Source organism: Cynocephalus volans, chromosome 6, assembly GCF_027409185.1.
Source record: "Cynocephalus volans isolate mCynVol1 chromosome 6, mCynVol1.pri, whole genome shotgun sequence".
NCBI classification, from domain to species: Eukaryota; Metazoa; Chordata; class Mammalia; order Dermoptera; family Cynocephalidae; genus Cynocephalus; species Cynocephalus volans.
The window spans coordinates 125999205-126019938 of record NC_084465.1 but is presented as its reverse complement, the minus strand read 5'-3'; the positions used below and the strand labels follow the sequence as shown (position 1 = coordinate 126019938).

The following is a 20734-nucleotide window of genomic DNA, read 5'->3' as shown; positions in this document are numbered from 1 at the left end:
TTAGTGTTGTGAAACTGGTAGCCGTGTTGTCTAAACTTCCATGTAAAAGTGCACCTTGCATCAGAGAAGCCTCAGTTAATGATGTGGTTTAAACTTTCCTCTCATACTTTCTTTTCTTCAGTGTCCTATTGTGAGCGTGAGCTTTTTGAAAAATTCTTTTTTAGGCTTAATGGGACTGTTTGAAAAGCGTCGCTTCAGGAAATTCCTAGTGTATGTTGCCAGCTTTGATGAAAAAGATCCCAGAACTTTTGAGGGTGTTGATCCTAAGAAGACCACCATGCGGGATGTGTATAAGAAATTTGATTTGGGCCAAGATGTTATAGACTTTACTGGTCATGCTCTTGCACTTTACAGAACTGATGAGTAAGTTTTTTGGTTTTTAGATTTGTATTTTTCTTGGAACTCTCACTGATTTTCCCAGTTCTCCAAAGTGGTAATTCTAACAAAACAAATACATAGCCATGATACACTGTGAAAAAGGAGGTTCTAGTTGCAAATTAGTCTTGGAAACTTAAGTGAAATATGAAGGTAGTGATTGAAGTAACTTTAGAAAAAGATTTTAAATTAAACACCAAGAAGGAGAACTAAAGCCCTTTTCTAATATTTATTTCCTTTTCTTCAGCTACTTAGATCAACCATGTTGTGAAACGATTAATAGGATTAAACTTTACAGTGAGTCTTTGGCAAGGTATGGCAAAAGTCCATACCTGTATCCACTCTATGGCCTTGGAGAACTGCCACAAGGATTTGCAAGGTAAGAGCCCATGTTTAACCAATTAGCTAGAACCTCCTGATCCTGAACCTCATCTTTGACATAGGTATATGCGATATGGTTTGAATAATGAGAAAAGATATGTTGTGAATAATGAGATGCTTTTTATTTTTATTGAAGTAAAATTGACACACAATGAAATATATAGATTTTCAATTAAAAAATTTCAGTTTGATAAATGTATAGACCTGTGTAACTAAAACCCCAATCAAAATGTAGAACATTTTTCAAAAGAAAGAAAAAAAGCAAAAAAAAAAAAAGAGAAAACATAGAACATTTTTCTCACCCTAGCAAATTCCCTTGTATCGCATCATAATCAATACTACTTCTCCCCCAGTGACTACATTTGTGATTTCTGTCACTATACATAACTTTTGCCTATTTTTTGGAAGTTCATATAAAGAGAATAATACAATATGTGCTCATTGTGTCTTGCTTTTGCTTAACAATATTTTTGAGTCTCATCCATATTGATGTACATGCTGATAGTTCATTCTTTTTTTTTTTTAACTGTGACTAATGTTCCATTACATGAATTATATATATATACCTCATTATCCCATTGATGGACATCTAGGCTGTTTTCAGTTTTTGACTATAGCGAATGATGTTACAGCTATGAAATTTTTGTGTACAAGTCTTTCTACAAACATAGGTTTTCATTTCTTTTGGGTAAATATCCAGGAGTGGAATAGCTGACTGATATGGCAAGTATATGTTTAACTTCGTAAGAAACTGCTAAGCAGTTTTCCAGAGTGGTTGTGCCATTGTGCATACACTCAGCAGTATATGAGAGTTCTAGTTCCTCCTTATACTTGTCAACATTTAGTGTTGTCAGTCTTCTAAATTTCAACCACTGAGGTAGGTGTGAAATGCTATATCATTATGATTTTAATTTGCATTTCCTGAGGACTAATGTTGATTATCTTTTCATGAGCTTATTGGCCATTTGTATAATTTTGTGCTGTTCTTTTGCAAAATTTTGAAGATTGAGCTGTATTTTTTTTCATACTTGAAGGAGATCTTATATTTAGGCAGCAAGTCTTTTGTCTGATACATGTATTATGAATATTTTCTCCCAGTCTATGGCTTGTCTTTTGGTAAGCAGAAGTTTTATGTCGATGAAGTCCAATACAGGAAGAAAAAAAAATGATGTTTTGTGCCTTTTGGGTCTTATCTAAGAAATCTTTACTTACCCCAAGGACATGAAGATACTCTACTGTGTCTTTTTTTAAAAAAAATTTTTTCAGAACTCACATCTGAATTTATGTCTTTTTCTAGAGGCTTTATAGTTTTATCTTTGTATTTAAACCTTTGATTTATCTTGAAATAATGTTGATTTCAACATCAGTGTTGACAAGGATATGGAGCAACTAGAATTCATACACTGCCGAGTGTATGCACAATGGCACAGCCACTCTGGAAATCTTCTTGGAAGTTTCTTATGAAGTCTTATGAATGGTGTGGAATGAGGTAGGACTTGAGGTTAATTTTTTTACATACTGATAGTTTTTCTAGCAGCATGTGTTGTAAAGACTTTCTTTTCCAGGTGGTCTTGGTGCCTTTGTGAGAAATCAGTTGGCCAGGTGTTTAGGTCTGTTTTGGGACTCAGTTTTGGTCCAGTGATATATTTATTTTTCTTATGCAGTTACCACACTGTTTGGATTATACAATTTTACAGTAAGTCCTGAAGTCAGGTGCTGTAAGTCCTCCACTTTGTTCTTCAAAATTGTTTTGGCTATTCCAGGTCCTTTGCATTTCCATATACATACTTCATTTTATTACTCTTTGCTTTATTGTGCTTTGCAGATACTGTGCTTTTTATAAATTGAAGGTTTTTGGCAATCCTGCTTTCAGCAAGTCTGTTGCTGTCATTTTTCCAACAGCATGTGCTCACTTTCTGTCTATGTTTCACATTGGTAATTCTCACAGTATTTCAAATGTTCTTGTTATTATTGTGTCTGTTATGGTGGTCTGTGATCAGTGATGTTTGATGTTACTATTGTAATTGTTTTAGGGTGCCACAAACTGTGCCCGTATGAGACGGCAAACTTACCCGATAAGTGTGTGTGTTCTGACCACTCCACTGACCAACCATTCCCTGCTCTGATTACTTTTCCTTGGCCCCCTATTCCCTGAGACACAACAGTATTGAAATTAGGTCATTTAATAACCTTACAGTGGCCTCTAAGTGTTCCAGTGAAAGGAACATGTTTCTCACTTTAAATCAAAAGCTAGAAATGATTAAGCTTAGAAAGAAAGGCCTGCTGAAAGCCAAGACAGCCCAAAAGCTGGGCCTCTTGAGCCAAGCATTTAGCCAAGTTGTGAATGGAAAGGAAAAGTTCTTGAAGGAAATAAAAAGTGCTACTTCAGTGAATGCCTGAACGATAAGAAAGTGAAACAGCCTCATCGCTGATATGCAGAGTTTGAGTGGTCTGGATCAAACCAGCCACAACATTCCCTTAAGCCAAAGCCTAACCCAGAGCAAGGCGCTGACTCTGTTCAGTTTTGTGAAAGCTGAGAGGGATGAGGAAGCTGCAGAAGAACAGTATGAAGCTAACAGGTTGGTTCATGTGGCTTAATGAAAGTTGTCTCCCTAACATAAAAAGTATAAGGTGAAGCAGCAAGTTACCCAGAAGATCTGACTAAGATAATTGATGAAGGTGTTGACATTAAACAAAAGATTTTCAATGTAGATAGGACAGCCTTCTATTGGAAGAAAATGCCACATGGGATTTTCATAGCTAGAGAGGAGAAGTCAGTGCCTGGCTTCAAAGCTTCAAAGGATAGACTGGCTCTCTTGTTAGGGGCTAATGCATCTCGTGACTTTCAGTTGAAGCCAGTGCTCATTTACCATTCTGAAAATCCTAGGGCCCTTAAGAATTTTGTAAAATGTACTCTGCCTGTGCTTTATAAATAGTACAACAAGGCCTAGATGATAGCACATCTGTTTACAGCATGGTTTGCTGAATATTTTAAGCCCACTGTTGAGACCTACTGCTCAGAAAAAAAGATTCCTTTGAAAATATTACTGCTCATTGTGAATGTACCTGGTTCCCCAAGAGCTCTGATGGAGATGTTCAAGGAGATTAATGTTGTTTTCATGCCTGCTAATACAGCATCTATTCTACAGCTCATGGATCAAGGAGTCATTTCGCCTTTTAAGTCTTATTATTTAAAAAATACATTTTGTAAGGCTGTAGCTGCTGTACATAGTGATTTGTCTGATGGATCTGGGCAAAGTAAATTGAAACCTTCTGGAAAAGATACACCATTCTAGCTGCCATTAAACACATTTGTAGTTCATGGGAGGAGGTCAAAATACCAACGTGAACAGGAGTTTGGAAGAAGTTGATTCCAGCCCTCATGGATGGGTTCTAAATGTACAAGACTTCAGTGGAGGAAATGACTGCAGATGTGGTGGAAATAATAAGAGAACTAGAATTAGAAGTGGAGTCTGAAGATGGGACCGAATTGCTGACATCTCATGATAAACTTGAACATACGAGGAGTTGCTTCTTATGGATGAGCAAAGAAAAAGGTTTCTTGAGATGGACTCTACTCCTGATGAAGATGCTGTGAACTTTGTTGCAGTGACCGCAGAGGGTTTTAGAATATTATACAAACTTAGGCAGCAGCAGTGAGAGGATTGACTCCAATTTTGAAAGAAGTTCTACTGTGTGTAAAGTGCTATCAAACAGCATCACATGCTACAGAAAAATCTTTCATGAAAGGAAGAGTCAGCTGAAGTGTCAAACTCTGTTGTTTTAAGAAATTGCCACGGCTACCCCAACCTTCAGCAGCCATCACCCTGATTGTCAGTCAGCAGCCATCAATATTGAGGCAAGACCCTCCACCAGCAAAAAGATGACTTGCTGGACTCTCAGATGATCATTAGCACTTTTTAGCAATAAAGTATTTTTTAAATAAGGTATGTATATTGTTTTTTTAAGACACTTAATAGACTACAGAATAGTGTATACATAATTTTAATGTGCGTTGGGAAACCAAAAAATTTGTGTCTCACTCTATTGTGGTATTGTGGTGATCTGGAACTGAACCCACAATCAGATCTCTGAGATTTGCCTGCACATTTTAGAATCAGGTTGTTGATTTCTAGAAAAAATTCCTTGCTGGGATTTTGATTGAGATTTAGTTAAATCTGTAGATCAGTTTAGAGAAAAGTATCATCTTAGTATATTGAGTTTTCTAATCCATGAATGTGATATGCTCTCCATGTATTTAGGTTTTCCTTGTCTCAGCAATGATTTGTAGCCTTTCATTATAGAGATCTAGCACTCTTTCTGTTCACATTTTTTTGTTTTTACTTTGTTTTTTCATCGACTTATCTTCAAGTTCATTTTTGTTCAAATATATTTGTAAGTATTTTATATTATTTTGATGCTGCTGTTAATGAAATTGTTTTAGTTTTACTTTAAAGTTGTTTCTGCTAATATAAAGAAATATAATTGATTTTTGTATTTAGATCTCATATCCTATGACGCTGCACTTCTTAGTTCTACTCGCTCACTCTTATTTCTACTAGTTTTGTAGATTTCTTAGGATTTTCCTTCTACACAGTCATGCCACGTGTGAGCAGAGATTAGATTCTTTCCTTAGAACCTTTATGTGGTTGTTCTTCCCCTTGTCTTTACTGCACTGGCTAGGACTTCCAGAATAATGTTGCAGTGGTGAGAATGGATACCCTTGTTTTGTTCCCAGTCTTAGGGAACAATTTAATATATTAAATATTGTACTATCAGTTTGCTATAGTTTTTTTGTAGATGTTTTTGTCAGATTAAGTTCCCTTCTATTCATAGTTTGCTCTGAGAGTTTTTATTGTGAATAGGAGTTGATATTGAGTTAATCATGTGGATTTTCTTCTTTATGACACTAATATAGTGGATTATATAAGTTTATTTTTGAATGTTAAAATAACCTTGCATTCCCAGGGTAAATCACTTATTCATGATATATATTCTTTTTTATTTATTGTTAGATTTAATTTACATATGTGTGCATATGTATATGTATGTATGTTTTTATATATGTGTCTGTGTGTACATATGATGAACAGAAGTAGACACATACATGGATTTTTGTGTCTGTGTTTATGATAGATATTGGTTTATAATTTTTGTAATGTTCTTGTCTGGCTTTTGTATCAGGGTTTGATAGACTTATGAAATGAGTTGGATGAATTTTCTCTACTGTTTTCTGAAAGAGTTTGTGAAGATTGGTATTGGTTTTTCTTAAATGTTTCATAGAATTGACCAGTGAACACATCTGGGTCTGGAGCTTTTTTTGTGGGAAGGCTTTTGACTGTTAACTAATATTCTTTTAATAGAAATAAGGCTATTTTAATATACTATTTCTTGTCATTGCTGTTTTCAGTTGTTCTTCAAGGAATTTGACTGTTTCAAATAAGTTCTTAAATTTGTTGATATAAAATAGTGCTTAACATTCCTTTATTATCCTATTGATGTGTATAGGATCTGTAGTGGTGTTCCCACTTTCATTCCTGTGATTGGTATTTTATTTTTTCTCTTTTCTTGCTAGGATTTTATCAATTGTATTTATCTTTTGAAAGTACCAAATTTTTAGCTTTATTAATTTTTCTTTGTAGCTTGTTTTCTATTTTATTGATTTCTGTTCTTTCATAATTTCTTCCTTCTACTTGTGTTTAATTTGCTTTTCTTTTTTAGCCTTTTAAGGCTGAAACAGATAATTGGTTTTTACTCTTCTTGTCTAACATAAAGATTTAGGGATCCAATCAAGATGGTGGAATAGACGGTCCACAGCGTCACTCTCTCCCACAAATCAACCAATTTACAACTATAAAAATGTAACATCAGCCAAGCCAGGGCCGCTGGAGCTCAGGGGAAGGGGAGGAGAGACCTACAGAGTTCATGAAGGCCGGAGAAACTACGATGAGAGAAAGAAAAAGCTGCTTTGAGCGTTTCGGGCCTTGCCTACTTTAAGACTCGAGCTGATGAGTGCATGGAGCAGGAGCCAGCAGGAGCCGGCAGAAGCCGCAGTTGTGCCCTTCAGATGGAGTCACTTGGAGGCGGCAGGAGAGAAGAGGGCCTTGGCAGCCCCCAAGACAGCAAGACCACTAATAGGGTTCCCATGGACCCACACAGGAGCGAGGAGCCAGAACAACTGACAAAAGGGAGCCATTCAGAGGCTGGTGAGTCATTGCAAGGGACCGGCGCAGGGCCCGTCGCATGGGAAGTGTTTGCAGCACGGGCGGTGGGGAGACGTGCCCACTAAGGGATCACTGGGGCACAGCAAGGACAGCTGATCTGCCCCCCAATCAGCACAGGATCACTCAGAGGAGACTGGTCGGGAATACAGAATTACATGCTGCGCAGTTTGACGAAAAACCTCAGGCCCAGATCAGAGATTCTACAGAACACAGATCCACTGAGTATCTGAAGAGCCGGAAGTACCTATAAGGTCAACCATTAAACCCTGAGCTGCACAAAAAGCCTTCCCTAGGGAAATAGCAGCAAAGTAGCAATTTAAACAACCACACAGCTCAAGTACTGGTTCCCACAGGAAGTTCCCTTGTGTTAGAAGCAAAGGACAAAAAATGAGTTTCGGTGCAGGCACACCACCAGCACCTTGGGGCCTGCCTGGGAACTGGAGGTTTGGATCTGGGGACTGGATCCCAATCCCACTTCCAGGCAAACTGTACCAGTGCGTCGGAGCCAGCCTGGGGTCCTGAAGCATGGAGAAGAGGACTGGACGCCCCTCCCATAACCAGGCACACCAAGCCAGCACCTTGGGGCCTGCCTGGGGACCTGAGGCAAGGAGAAGGGGAACAGTCCTCTCTCCACAACCAGGCACACTGAGCCAGCACCTTGGGGCCCACCCAGGGACCTGAGGTATGGAGTTGGGGACTGGACCTCTCTCTCACAACCAGGCACAACATGCCAGCTACTCGGAGCCCACCCAGCGAACCGGGGCAAGGAGAAGGGGAATGGTCCTCTCTCCCACAACCAGGCACAATGCGCCAGTGCTTCAGGTCCCACCCAGGGACCTGAGGCATGGAGGGGACTGGACCTCTCTCCCACAACCAGGCACACCAAGCCAGCACCTCGGGGCCCACCCACGGTCCTGGGACATGGAGAAGGGGACCAGACCAGCCTCCCACAACCAGGCACACCACGCCAGCACCTTGGGCCCCGCCCAGGGACCCAGGGAATGGAGAAGGGGACGGGAACACCCTCCCACAACCAGGCACACTGAGCCTGTGCCTTGGGGCCCACCCAGGGACCCAGGGTATGGAGTTGGGAACTGGACCATCCCCCCACAACCAGGCACACTGAGCCAGTGCCTTGGGGCCTACCCACAGTCCTGGGGCATGGAGAAGGGGACCAGACTACCCTCCCACAACCAGGCACACTGAGCCAGTGCCTTGGGGCCCACCCACGGTCCTGGGGTATGGAGAAGGAACCAGACCACCCTCCCACAACCAGGCACACTGAGCCAGTGCTTTGGGGTCCACCCAGGGACCCAGGGCATGGAGTTGAGGACCGGACCTCCCTTCCACAGCCAGGCACAACATGCCAGCACCTTGGGGCCTACAAGGGGACCCAAGGCAAGGAGAAGGGAACCAAACACACCCTACAAGCAGGCATACTGCCAGTGCCAAGGAGCATGCCAAAAATAGCACCCCTATGGGGGTGGCCCACCACAGTCACCACGATAACCATGGCTGCTGCAAAAGTGGCTAGACGGCACAGCCACCACGCAGATGGTCCGCCAACCACTGGAGTGCATTCACACAAGAAGAGTCACCAGCAGAGACAAAGAAAAGAAGAGGATGTCTCTTTCCATAAAACCCATTCCAGAGTGACAGAAGAAGCATCTGCTCTATGATAATATTGGGGGACCTGATCACCCCTCTCAGCATTAGACAGATCATCTAGGTAACAAGTTAACAGAATAACCATTATTCTTTCAGAAGGAGAGAAGAAATCTAGGGCAATTGGGGGATGTGGGGGGAATGGGGGAAGGGGAGAGATTGGACAAGAGGCATAAATAATAATTATGATTTGTAACAATATATATGCTAGTAATATTGATTTAATCAACATATCTCAATGTTCAACCCCCAAAATATGTATGATCGATTTTGATTCAATAAATAAAATAAATTATTAAAAATAAATAAATAAATTAAAAAGATTTAAAGGTGTTCAATTCCTTGTAAATCTCAGTTATCTAACATGGTGCCACTGTCTTTCCTGTGATTTCTCTCGTTGTTTTGATCCTTAGGTTATTTGGAAGTATATTTATTAATGCTGAACATATAGAGATTTTCCTAAACATCTTATTGTTGCTGGTATCTAGTTTAATTCTATTATGATCAGAGAACAAATGTGTAAAATTTAATCCTCTAAATTAATTGAGGCATATTTATGGCTGAATATATGATCTGTCTTAGTGAATATGCACTTGAAAAGAACGTATATTCAGCATATGTTGGGTATTCTATGGAGGTAGCTGATAGAGTTCAAATATATGTTTGTACTGGTTCTTTTTCTAGTTTTATCAGTTACCGAGAAGGTCTCCTACTGAGATACTGGATTTATCAATTTCTCATTTTAATTGTTAGTTTGTACTTTATATTAGGTGATACTCATTTCTGACTGTGTCTTACTGATTAAACCCTTATTGTAAAACCTTTCCCTTTGTCTCTGCAAATACCCTTTGTCTTCAAGTCATCTTAGTCTGATACTCATGCAGCCTTATACAAAATTGCTTTATTTACATGGTATATCTTTTTCCAATCTTTTACTTTTAAACTCTGTCTTTATATTTAAAGCAAGTCTCTTATAGGCAGCATGTAGTTGCATCTTGCTTTTTTATCTATTGTGACAACTTTGGCTTTTTAACTGGGGTGTTTGGTTCATTTACATTTAATATAATTATTGATATAGCTGGGCTTAGGTCTGTTTTTTTTGCTATTTGTTCCCTCCCAATCTGTTCCCCCCTCAACCCTGTATCTTGTTCCTTTTTTTTGATGAATCAAATATTTTCTAGTATTCCATTTTAATTTTTCTAATGGCTTTTTAGCTATGCCCTTTTGTTTTATTTTTAACTTTTTAGTGCTCACTCTACAAATTATAGTATGTCTTACATTTATCACAATTTGGGGTTAATATTGTACCACTTTACATAAAATATAACAACTTTGCAACAATATTATTCTGTTTATCATTCTCTTTTGTGCTGTTGTTGTCTGCATTTTATACCTCCATACTTTATAAACCCCACAGCTTTGTAGTTTATAAAGCCTGCAATACAGTGTTATAGTTTTTTGCATTAAACAGTTTAAGAAAAATAAAAGAAGGGAAAAAAGGTGACTGCTTATGCTTATTTACATGTTTACCATTTTTGTTGCTTTTCCTCTTTTGTAAATCCTTGTTTCCATCTAGCGTTGCTTCTCTTTAGCTTTTCTTTGACATTCTTGTAGTGTAGGTCTGCTGGTGATACATTCACTCAGCTCGTTTATTTGAAAATGTTTCACCTTCATTTTTGAAGGATTTTTTGGTTTGAGATTTGTTTTCACTCAGCATGTTGAAGCAGCCCTTCCCGTTACCTGCGGCCTTGTTCCTCTGGCTGCTTTCAGGCTTTCAGGATTTTCTTTGGTTTTTGGCAGTCTGGCTAGGATTTGCTTGGGTGGTTTTACTTGGGATTTACTGAACTGCTGGATGATTAAGTTAATTTTTAAAATACCAAATAGGGGACTGTTTTTAAACATTATTTCTTCAGGTATTCTGTCATATTTTTCTCTCTCCTCTTCTGGAACTTGTATGTCAGACGCTTGTTGTTATTCCTTAGGTCTCTGAGGCTCTGCACATTTGTTTTTCTTCTTTTTTCTCTCTGTGCTTAATAATGGATAATGCCTGTTCACTTGTCTTCAAGTTTTCTGACTTTCTCTGCTCTTTTCAATAGGCTGTTAATCCCATTCAGTGATTTTTAATTTTTTTTAAAATTAAAAATGTACTTTCTAGATCTAGAATTTCCATTTGTTTTTATTTAGTTTTCATTTTTGTGAGATTCTCTACTTACTCATTTTGATTCTCCTGAGTGTATATAAGCATTTATCCCTAAACATATACCTTTGAACAAGGATAACAATTTCCCTGAACATATTTACAATAGCTCCCTTTAAACCCATGCATATTTTAACATTTGGGTAATCTAAGCAGCTGTTTCTATTGATTGCTTTTTCTGTTTACTTTGGATCACATTTTCCTGTTTCTTGACATGGCTCCTAATTTTGGATTGTATAGTGGATATATGGACCAATCTTTTGTAGAGATGCCGGATTTCTCTGAAGAGTTGACTTTTGTTCGAGTAGCCTTTCACCTTGAACTTGTGGAACTTTGATTTTACACTGTTAGGGTGTATCTTTTTTAGTTTTGCTTTTTGTCTTTGGCTGAATCCTTAAACACAATGGTATGGTCCTTCTAGGGTTACCATGCTTCTCTACTATGGCAGTTTTAAAGTTCAAACTTGTTTTTCCTTATGGCCAGCATCTGTAATCTCTGCCCAGCTCTTCTAGCCTTTTCACTGTTGTGTTTTGCTGCATTCCTTGGATTCTCCCTCATGTGTGAGCCCTTTTGGAGTTAGTTAAGGATTGGAAAAGATTTTGTCATAGATTTGTTCTATGACAAAATCTTTCCTTTGTGTGGCTCCCCCTTTTGTGGGATCTGCCCCCACATTTTTTATCTTCTTTGGTGGCCCCAAATTCAGTACATGACTGCAGGCTTCCTGCTGCTGTTCTAGTGTTCCCATGTTGCAAGGACTAGGTAGTTCCCTCAGGAGAAAAGCCATATAAACCACATAAAGATCTCACCCAGTTGGTTCCTTCCAAGCCTCTTCTCCAGTGTCTGCCTGCTTTTAGGCATTCTCCAGTCCTTACAGTGTTTTTTCAAGTCTGTAGTTTTATTTATATGCAGGAGGATTAGACCAATATAAGCTATCCCCACCACTACTTGTCTGTGCTTTTTTTGACTCAGTATTTGCAGTTGTGACTGTGAGACATCAGTTTGTGTTTTGACTCTCTTATAATTCATGCTTAAATGATTTTTCTTTTTCTGGCAGCTGTCCTGTGCAGGGATCCAAACCCGTGACATTGGTGTTACAAGGCTGCACTCTAACCAACTGAGCTACCTGGCCAGCCTTTTAACAACTTTTAAGCTAATATTCTTCTATAAGGAAATTGAGCAAATATATATGGCCTGTGACTCATTAAGATCTAAGGAAGGAAAATTTAGCAGTTGAGACAGTAATACATTATTTATTGAGATTTAAAACATTTTCTAGGCTAAGTGCTATTTATGGAGGGACCTACATGCTGAATAAGCCAATTGAAGAAATCATTGTGCAGAATGGAAAAGTGATTGGTGTAAAATCTGAAGGAGAGGTAAGTAGCTTTTACAATTTCAAAAATACTATGTATTCGTGAAGAAAATTGTATTACCTAATAAATACTTATTTTGGTGTGGGCATTGATGCTAGATTCCAGAGTATATATGATTTCTTTATTAAGTTGGTATTCATCATGGCTGAGGGTTAGTTATAGTTGCTGTTCTTTATTTAAAAAAAAAAACAGATCTTAATACTTTCTATTTTGTCAATTCTTGCTTTTTTAAAACTAAAATATGCATTATGGATGAGCTCTAAATGGTAAGTATTCTATATTTACATCGTGTGGGTTGGTGTCTGTCTCCCACATTTTTATATAAATTTAGCCTTATTTGTACCACTTTTATTGGTTAGGATTGGGCTTGGCTAATACTGGACATTAATTTGGGGGTTAGCTGTAGAGCTGGCCATCCACACAAGTGGGTGGAGTTTTGAGCAGTGTTTCTGAGATTTGAATTATATGTAAGTCATCGTTAATCCTATTGTAGTGCATATTCTGATTCAGTAGTTCTGAGGAGGCTCTGCATTTTCTTGAAAGCTCTCAGGTGATGCTGATGCTGCTGGTCTGTGAACCACGAGTTACAGAAAACAAGGTTGACCATTCTTTCCCTCGATCACCCTGCTGCTTAATTTTTCTGCCATTCGACTCAGTTACTATCTTCTGCAGTTCTTGTAGTAGAGCATGCACTCTAAAATAGTGTTTTATCTATCCTAAAATCCTAAAAATCTAAGCTTCATCTTTTTAACATTGAGGGGGTATATTTTTATTTGTTTAGATCTCACTGGAAGTGAAGATTTGAGATCAGATTTTGGTAGCCAGTGTAAGGTGATAATGAATGAGGGAGAGAAAATACAGGACTGGCCTAGGGCAAACAAGCATAATAATAATAAAGCAAGTTTTAAAATCTCATTTATTGCTTACAGTGGTCCTGAGAGGTAGATATAACCTCCAGTTTACAGATGAGGATTAGAGTAAGAAATGTCTGCAAGGACCCATGATTGAATGAGTTGGAATTGGAACCCAGGCTTTCTGTACCCATAGCCTCCAGTTGCAGTACACTTGGGGTTGTAATCCCTGAGCTGGGGGACATTAGCTTTGTGTATTTTATCTTCTAAAATGTTATTTATTTGGGTCTTTATAGTTTGAGCATATATTTTAGGCAACTTCTTTATAATCCTGTACAGTCTCAGTTCTGTCATAATGTGATTGACTCATCTATTGTAAGTGAAGTTAAACTACAAAATAAATAAATCAGATTTCGTATGACATGTTCATTATGAGATTTTACTAATGCCAATTTAATTGTTCACTCCTCAGTACCAGGACATTGTCACTTGGAGAGTGAGATCTGCTTGTTTGATCAATGTCACCATCATCATCAGAGTCTAGAATGCCACTGTCAATTTCCTTTCATCCTCTGATTCACCTTAAAATTGCAAAATCTCTTCTTCTGCTAATTTTCTTCTCTTTGTCCAATAAGGGTAAAATAAGAAAATTTCTGAATTCTCAGTTGTGTTACTTGAAAGCTGAAAGGGGACTGCAGAACAGTATTTGGAGCCTCTAGCTGTTTCATGTGTTCTTATAAAGAAGATGGAATACTTTGGGGAATGCAGTTAGAAAACTGAAGGATAACATGTTATGTGTACTGTTGATTGCTTCATCTGCATTGATTCTGTCATTCTTCTGTTTTATTATTTTTAATTCTTGGATGATGAAATAGCCCAATGTTTTAAAATAGGACAGATATCATCACTAAGATCTCACCATGTTTATTAGATTTATACAAGGGTCCAGTGGACCCATAAGGCAAATTTTCTTTGTTTTTAGAAGACCTTTAAGAAAAGAGAATTCAAAAGATAAGTTAAAACTCAAAAACTAAGCTTTAAAAATATTTTTGTGTTCCTGTTGGTATTCTGTGGGCTAAGAACCCTATAAGTCTGCTTTCACTAGTTGGCCATCTGAACCTTTGTTGTTGCAGATCTGTCTTAACCACCTGTGCTTTCAGCATACTAACTGCTTAGGAGATACAGATAAATGTTTTAATCTGATTTCTCAATGGTTTTTTTATTGCATATATTTATTTCATTTTTTGATTCACATAGCTCCCTCCTCTTACAAAACTTCAGGGTTTTGATATGAAAGGGAAGGAGGCCATAATACATTCGTTTTGCAACTGAAGTTTTACTTAGAAAGCATAACCGTAAGAAGATAAGGATTTTGGTCCATTTATAAGTACTAGCATTTACTTTTCAAGCATTTACTGAGCATTTACTTTTTGCCAGGACGTGCACAAATAATGACAGCCCTTGTATACACTATTTCATTTAGTCCAAACAACAATCCTTTGAGGTTAGGTAGAGTCAGAATTTGAACCCTGATCTGCCCAAGTCTAAAATTTAAGCTTCTAAATACTATGCAACACAATTTTCCCAGTATTTGAATAGGATTTAGGCTTCATGCATCGGTTTAAGGAGAATTTGTAGAGATTATTGGCAAAGCTAGTTTTAATAGTTATTTATAGTTGAATAATTATAGTTAATTTTTGTATTTATTAGGTTATGAAGCTTGATTATATTCAAGTGACAGTCACCTACCTTAGTGCACTGTTTATAAATATTGTAGACACCGAATATTATATTACAAAGTCTTTTTTCCCTGATTTTTTTTTATTGTGATAAAGTACACATAAAATGTACCATCTTAACCATTCTCAGTGCACAGTTCAGTGCTATTACAGACATTTATGATGCTGTGCAGTCACCGCCGCTATCCATCTTCATAACACTTTTCATCTTGTAAAACTGAAACCCATAACCATTAAACAGTAACTCTTCAATTCCCCCTCCCAGCCACAGGCTGCCACCATTCTACTTTCTGTCTCTATGATTTTGACCACTCCCAGTATCTCATATAAGTATTTAAATCATACAGTATTTAACTTCGTGTGAATCGCTTATTTTACTTAGCGTCATGTCTTCAAGTTTCATCTTGTTGTAGCATATATCAGAATTTTCTTCCTTTTTAAGGCTGAATAATATTCTGTTGTATAGATATGCTGCTACATTTTGCTATCCATTTATCCATTGATGGACACTTGGGTTGCTTCCTATTTTAGTTACTGTGTATAATAATGCTGCTATGAATATGGGTGTACAAGTACCTCTTGGAAGTCCTGCTTTCAGTTCTTTTGGATATGTACAAAGAAGCAGAATTGCTGGATCATATGATCATTCTATTTTTAATTTTTTGAGAAACTACTATACTGTTTTTCACAGCAGCTCTACCATTTTACATTCCTATCAACAGTGCACAAGAGGTTCCAATTTCTCCACAATCTTGTCAACACTTATTTTCTTTTTATAGTTGATAGTAGCCATCCTAATGGATGTGAAGTGGTATCTCATTGAAGTCTTGATTAGTGATGTTGAGCATCGTTCATGTACTTATTGGCCATTTGTATATCTTCTGTGGAGAAATATCTAATCAAGTCTTTTGCTTATTTTTGAATCCGGTGGGTTTTTTGTTGTTATTTAGGAGTTGATCTACTCAGGATATTAATCCTTTATCAGACATATGATTTTCAAATATTTTCTCCTATTCTGTATGTTGCCTTTTTACTCTGTATATATCTTTTGATGCACAAAATTTTTAAATTTCATGAAGTCCAATTTGTCTAGGTTTTTTTTTGTTACCTGTGTTGTTGATATTATATCTAAGAAATATTTCACTGCCAAATCTAATGTCATGAAGCTTTTGTCCTGTGTTTTTTTCTAAGTTTTATAGTTTTGTTATGTTTTAATTTTTGTTTATGGTGTTAGTAAGGGTCCAACTTATTTTTTTGCACGTAGATACTATTTTCCCAGCACTTTATCCCCAAAAGACAGTCCTTTCCCCATTGGTAATCATTTGACTGTGTGTGCAAGGGCTTTATTTGTCTGTCTTTATGCCAGTATCACACTGTTTGATTACTGTAGTTTTTTAGTAAGTGTCCTCCAGCTTTGTTGTTCTTTTTCAGGATGGTTTTGGCTATTGCCAGTTCAATCCCTTGAGATCCAATATGAATTTTAGGATGGGTTTTTGATGTCTTAATAAATAATACTGTCTCCCACTCTGTGAACATGGGATGTGCTTCCATTCATTTATGTTGTCTTTACAAAGTCTTTTTTTTTTTTTAAAGATGACTGGTGAGGGGATCTTAACCCTTGGCTTGGTGTTGTCAGCACCACGCTCACCCAGTGAGCTAACTGGCCATCCCTGTATGGGATCCGAACCCGTGGCCTTGGTGTTATCAGCACCACTCTCCCCTGAGTGAGCCATGGGCCAGCCCATTACAAAGTCTTTTTACATGTTTTGTCACAGGTTGCTCGCTGTAAGCAGCTCATCTGTGACCCAAGCTATGTGAAAGATCGGGTGGAGAAGGTGGGCCAGGTGATCCGAGTCATTTGCATCCTCAGCCACCCCATCAAGAATACCAATGATGCCAACTCCTGCCAGATCATTATTCCACAGAACCAGGTCAACAGAAAGTCAGGTGAGTTTTGAAGACCAGCAGATGTTCGTAGATTTTGGTAAGAGATAATTTGCTTTGTGTTTCATCCCTAGTTCCTAATTTTACATGATGTATTACAGTGAAGAGACTTTAGCTGACATATGGGAAACAAAATGTGATCCTTTCAGCTCCTTGTGGTCCTGCAGCATTGTGCTGAAGTAGACAGGTTAGACCAGGAGCGCTGTCCTGGACTTGTGTCCATTGTTGTGGAATTCTATTTCCTCATCTGTAGAATGGGTGGGTGGATGGGGTGAGCTCTCAGCTTCTCCCAGCACTAACAGGAGGTGCCTGTGGAGGTTCATGCTTATTGGTTGAATTGACTCAATTGAGTTCTTGAGCTGATGATGCAATTGCTTCTGGGTCACTATTTGTAAACTTAATACGTTTGATTCTAGCAATGTGCTAGAAAACAACTTTGATTTCTGTGATTAAGATCAGGACTTGGCTTTAAAATTGCAATTCCTAATTTATTTGCCTTAACCAGTTGTTTTCAACTATTAGAGGCTCCCATCTTTCTTTCAACTAGAAGCTCTAAATCTTTTATTTATCTAAAATTCGACTTAAAAGGGGTTATCAGCTTTTAAACAGACAAGTAAGAACTATCTGTATTATTATTTCTTTTCCATATAAGAAATCACAGAGTATTATCACTAGAGCAGAGGGACTTGGACTTAATCTTTCCAGGGTTCCCAAGCAGTTCCCTTGGTCCGTGAAAGTCTAAAAAGAGTAAAGGGAGTCCAATAATTATTTTCTAAATTGGAAATTATACAGTTGCTTAGAATAGTGGTGTACAGACCAAGTCTAGTCTCAGGAATTGTATCTGTTTATTATGCCAACTGCAAAATAGTTTATGCTGATTTGCAATTTTATATTACTTTAATAAACATATGAGGAAATCAGCACTCAATTAATCTTTTCTTAGCTATTCCAAATCTTTCCAAATGCAAGGTTCAGAGTGGGAAAAAAATCTCAAAGTAGTAAATATGGTTTGCCAGGTTTTTCAGTTAGCTAGGATAGAGCTGGGGAGACATCTTATTTCTAAGTTCGGCAATTCAGCATAAATCTTTACTTTTTAATAAGCTAAAAGAAATTCTAGTTGTTAAATACTCACACTTCAGACCTGACCCCGTTTACCTCCATGTAGAACTTAAGCTTAGAAGATCTTGCCTAGTCCAAGTAATTTTAATTCACACCTCCATAAAATATGGGTGAGGCCTGAGTGCACCCATGTCCCAGGTTTATACACTTCAGGCAGTGAGCTGATACCATTTGTTTCTAGACATCTATGTCTGCATGATCTCCTCTGCACACAATGTGGCGGCTCAGGGGAAGTACATTGCCATAGTTAGTACAACGGTGGAGACCAAGGAACCCGAGAAAGAAATCAGGCCTGCTTTGGAGCTTCTGGAACCAATTGAACAGAAGTGAGTGTTGTGTTCATTTCTACTAAAATCCAAACCAAGGGTTTTGCTTTTGGCTCCATGCTGGGTGGGTGAGAACAAGCAGCCAGCCACTGGCTGTGTCACACTCTTCAGGTGTCTCCTCTCTGCTAGGCTTATCCTTTGGGCTTAGAAACTGGGGCAAAACAGTGACTGGGCATGGGGCCAGCAAACCTACTAAAAGAACTCTCTTTCCCTTCCAGATTTGTTAGCATCAGTGACCTCCTTGTACCAACAGATTTGGGAAAAGAAAGCCAGGTGAGTATGGAGACCTGACAAGGATATCATCAGGTTTTATTGGGAGACATCCCTAAAATAGTCTTAAGTCTTTGTGATTTTTATTTCCAGATCTTCATTTCCCGCACATATGATGCTACAACTCACTTTGAGACAACCTGCGATGACATTAAAGACATCTATAAGAGGATGACAGGATCAGAGTTTGATTTTGAGGAGATGAAGCGCAAGAAAAATGACATCTATGGGGAAGACTAACAGCAGTATATGTTATTATCTAATTAGGACAAATTTAAAATTTGCAAATAATGCGTATTGTATGAAATCGATATTGTAAAAGGCCTGCTTTTGTAATCAGACGGAGAGATTGGAGAGTGCTTAGCAGTAATGCTCCTCCCCTTCCTCTTCCTAATATCATGTATTAACTTGTTCTTATGGATGGCTATTCAGAATTGGCAGGTTACCACATTCTGTTGTTCAGTTTAACCAAACTGGCTTTTTTTCCTAGTGAAGGATCAGTTTTAAACATTGTGATACTGATACAGAGAACTTGATACAGTATTTGTATCTTTTAATCAGTGTAGCCTTTGCAGTTAGTGCTTCTGCTGCTCAGAGCTGGATCCTTACAGTTTGTGTGCCACCTGTCCTCTTGACATTAAGGAGATTCTAAATTGCATATTCATAATTTGGGACAGCATCCCTAAGTTTTCCCTATAACTTTATATTTTGTGTTATGTCAAGTATTATGGCAGGGCCCAAATGATATAGCCACACTTTGGTTTATGTGGGCATAAAATTCGAACCAAACTCGAGATCTAGGAAGTCCTTTGGAGGAAGCCAGTATGTGCTGTTTTAACCTAGTAAAATGGATGAGAGAAAGGGGAGAGGAACCGGCCATAAAAGCAGGTGAGAAGTAGAAGCATCTTGTGTCCTGGTGTGACTTCTTCAACAGACCAAGCTGCACTGCAGTATTGATTTGACAGAGCCTCTGCTTCAATATTGTCTGTCTCAGAATGGCTCCAAATGATTTCTGTACTGAAAAATAAAGCCAAACTCTGGAAGCCAGTGCCCTGAGTGTGGTCTGTGTGTGTCCCGATCGTAATGGCCAGGCACAAGACGCCACGTGAGGTGTGCTTGGTAGGCCTGGTCTGGATGGATCAAAGCAGTGTGTCGTCTATCTTTACTGAGTAGACGCCACGTTCTATTCTTGACACAACTGATGACTGTTCTCTTTCTGATAATCTTAGTGGTTTAGAGTAAGCTTTCTTTCCACACAAATATAAGTTACTCCCTTTGATAGTTTTGCTTATTGCAGCAATTCTAAGAGTAAATGAATTCTGCCAGGTGCTTTAATGATCTTTGTGTAATTTATTTTTTTAATTTTAATTTTTTAAAAATTTTATTTTGTCGATATACATTGTGGCTGATTATTGTTCCCCATCACCAAAACCTCCCTCCCTCCCCCCTTCCCCCCCAACAATGTCCTTTCTGTTTGCTTGTCGTATCAACTTCAAGTAATTGTGGTTGTTACATCTTCTCCCCCCACCCCCGTTTTTTTTTTTTGTGTGTGTGAATTATATATTAATTTTTTAGCTCCCACCAATAAGTGAGAACATGTGGTATTTCTCTTTCTGTGCCTGACTTGTTTTACTTAATATAATTCTCTCAAGGTCCATCCATGTTGTTGCAAATGGCATTATTTCATTCGTTTTTATTTTTATTTTATTTTTTTTTAAATTTTATTTTGTCGATATACATTGTGGCTGATTATTGCTCCCCATCACCAAAACCTCCCTCCCTTCTCCCTCCCCCCTCCCCCCCAACAATGTCCTTTCTGTTTGCTTGTCGTATCAACTTCAAGTAATTGTGGTTGTTATATCTTCTTCCCCCGTTTTTTTTTTTGTGTGTGTGTGTGTGTGTGAATTTATGTATTAATTTTTAGCTCCCACCAATAAGTGAGAACATGTGGTATTTCTCTTTCTGTGCCTGACTTGTTTCACTTAATATAATTCTCTCAAGGTCCATCCATGTTGTTGCAAATGGCAGTATTTCATTCGTTTTTATAGCTGAGTAGTATTCCATTGTGTAGATGTACCACATTTTCCGTATCCACTCATCTGATGATGGATATTTGGGCTGGTTCCAACTCTTGGCTATTGTAAAGAGTGCTGTGATGAACATTGGGGAACAGGTATACCTTCGACTTGATGATTTCCATTCCTCTGGGTATATTCCCAACAGTGGGATAGCTGGGTCTTATGGTAGATCTATCTGCAATTGTTTGAGGA

The 20734-nt window shown here is 38.1% G+C and overlaps 1 protein-coding gene across 1 annotated transcript in view; it reads left to right on the top strand.

Moving 5' to 3' along the window:
• Nucleotides 1-19511, top strand: part of GDI2 (GDP dissociation inhibitor 2) — a 40748-nt gene extending 21237 nt beyond the window's left edge. Inside the window, exons 5-11 of the mRNA XM_063099227.1 lie at nt 165-363; nt 623-754; nt 12119-12218; nt 16581-16752; nt 18050-18194; nt 18413-18467; nt 18558-19511. Coding sequence (XP_062955297.1) covers nt 165-363; nt 623-754; nt 12119-12218; nt 16581-16752; nt 18050-18194; nt 18413-18467; nt 18558-18704 — 950 coding nt within the window. The 3' untranslated portion in view covers nt 18705-19511. The remainder of the gene's footprint in view (nt 1-164; nt 364-622; nt 755-12118; nt 12219-16580; nt 16753-18049; nt 18195-18412; nt 18468-18557) is intronic.
• Nucleotides 19512-20734: the final 1223 nt, after the last annotated feature.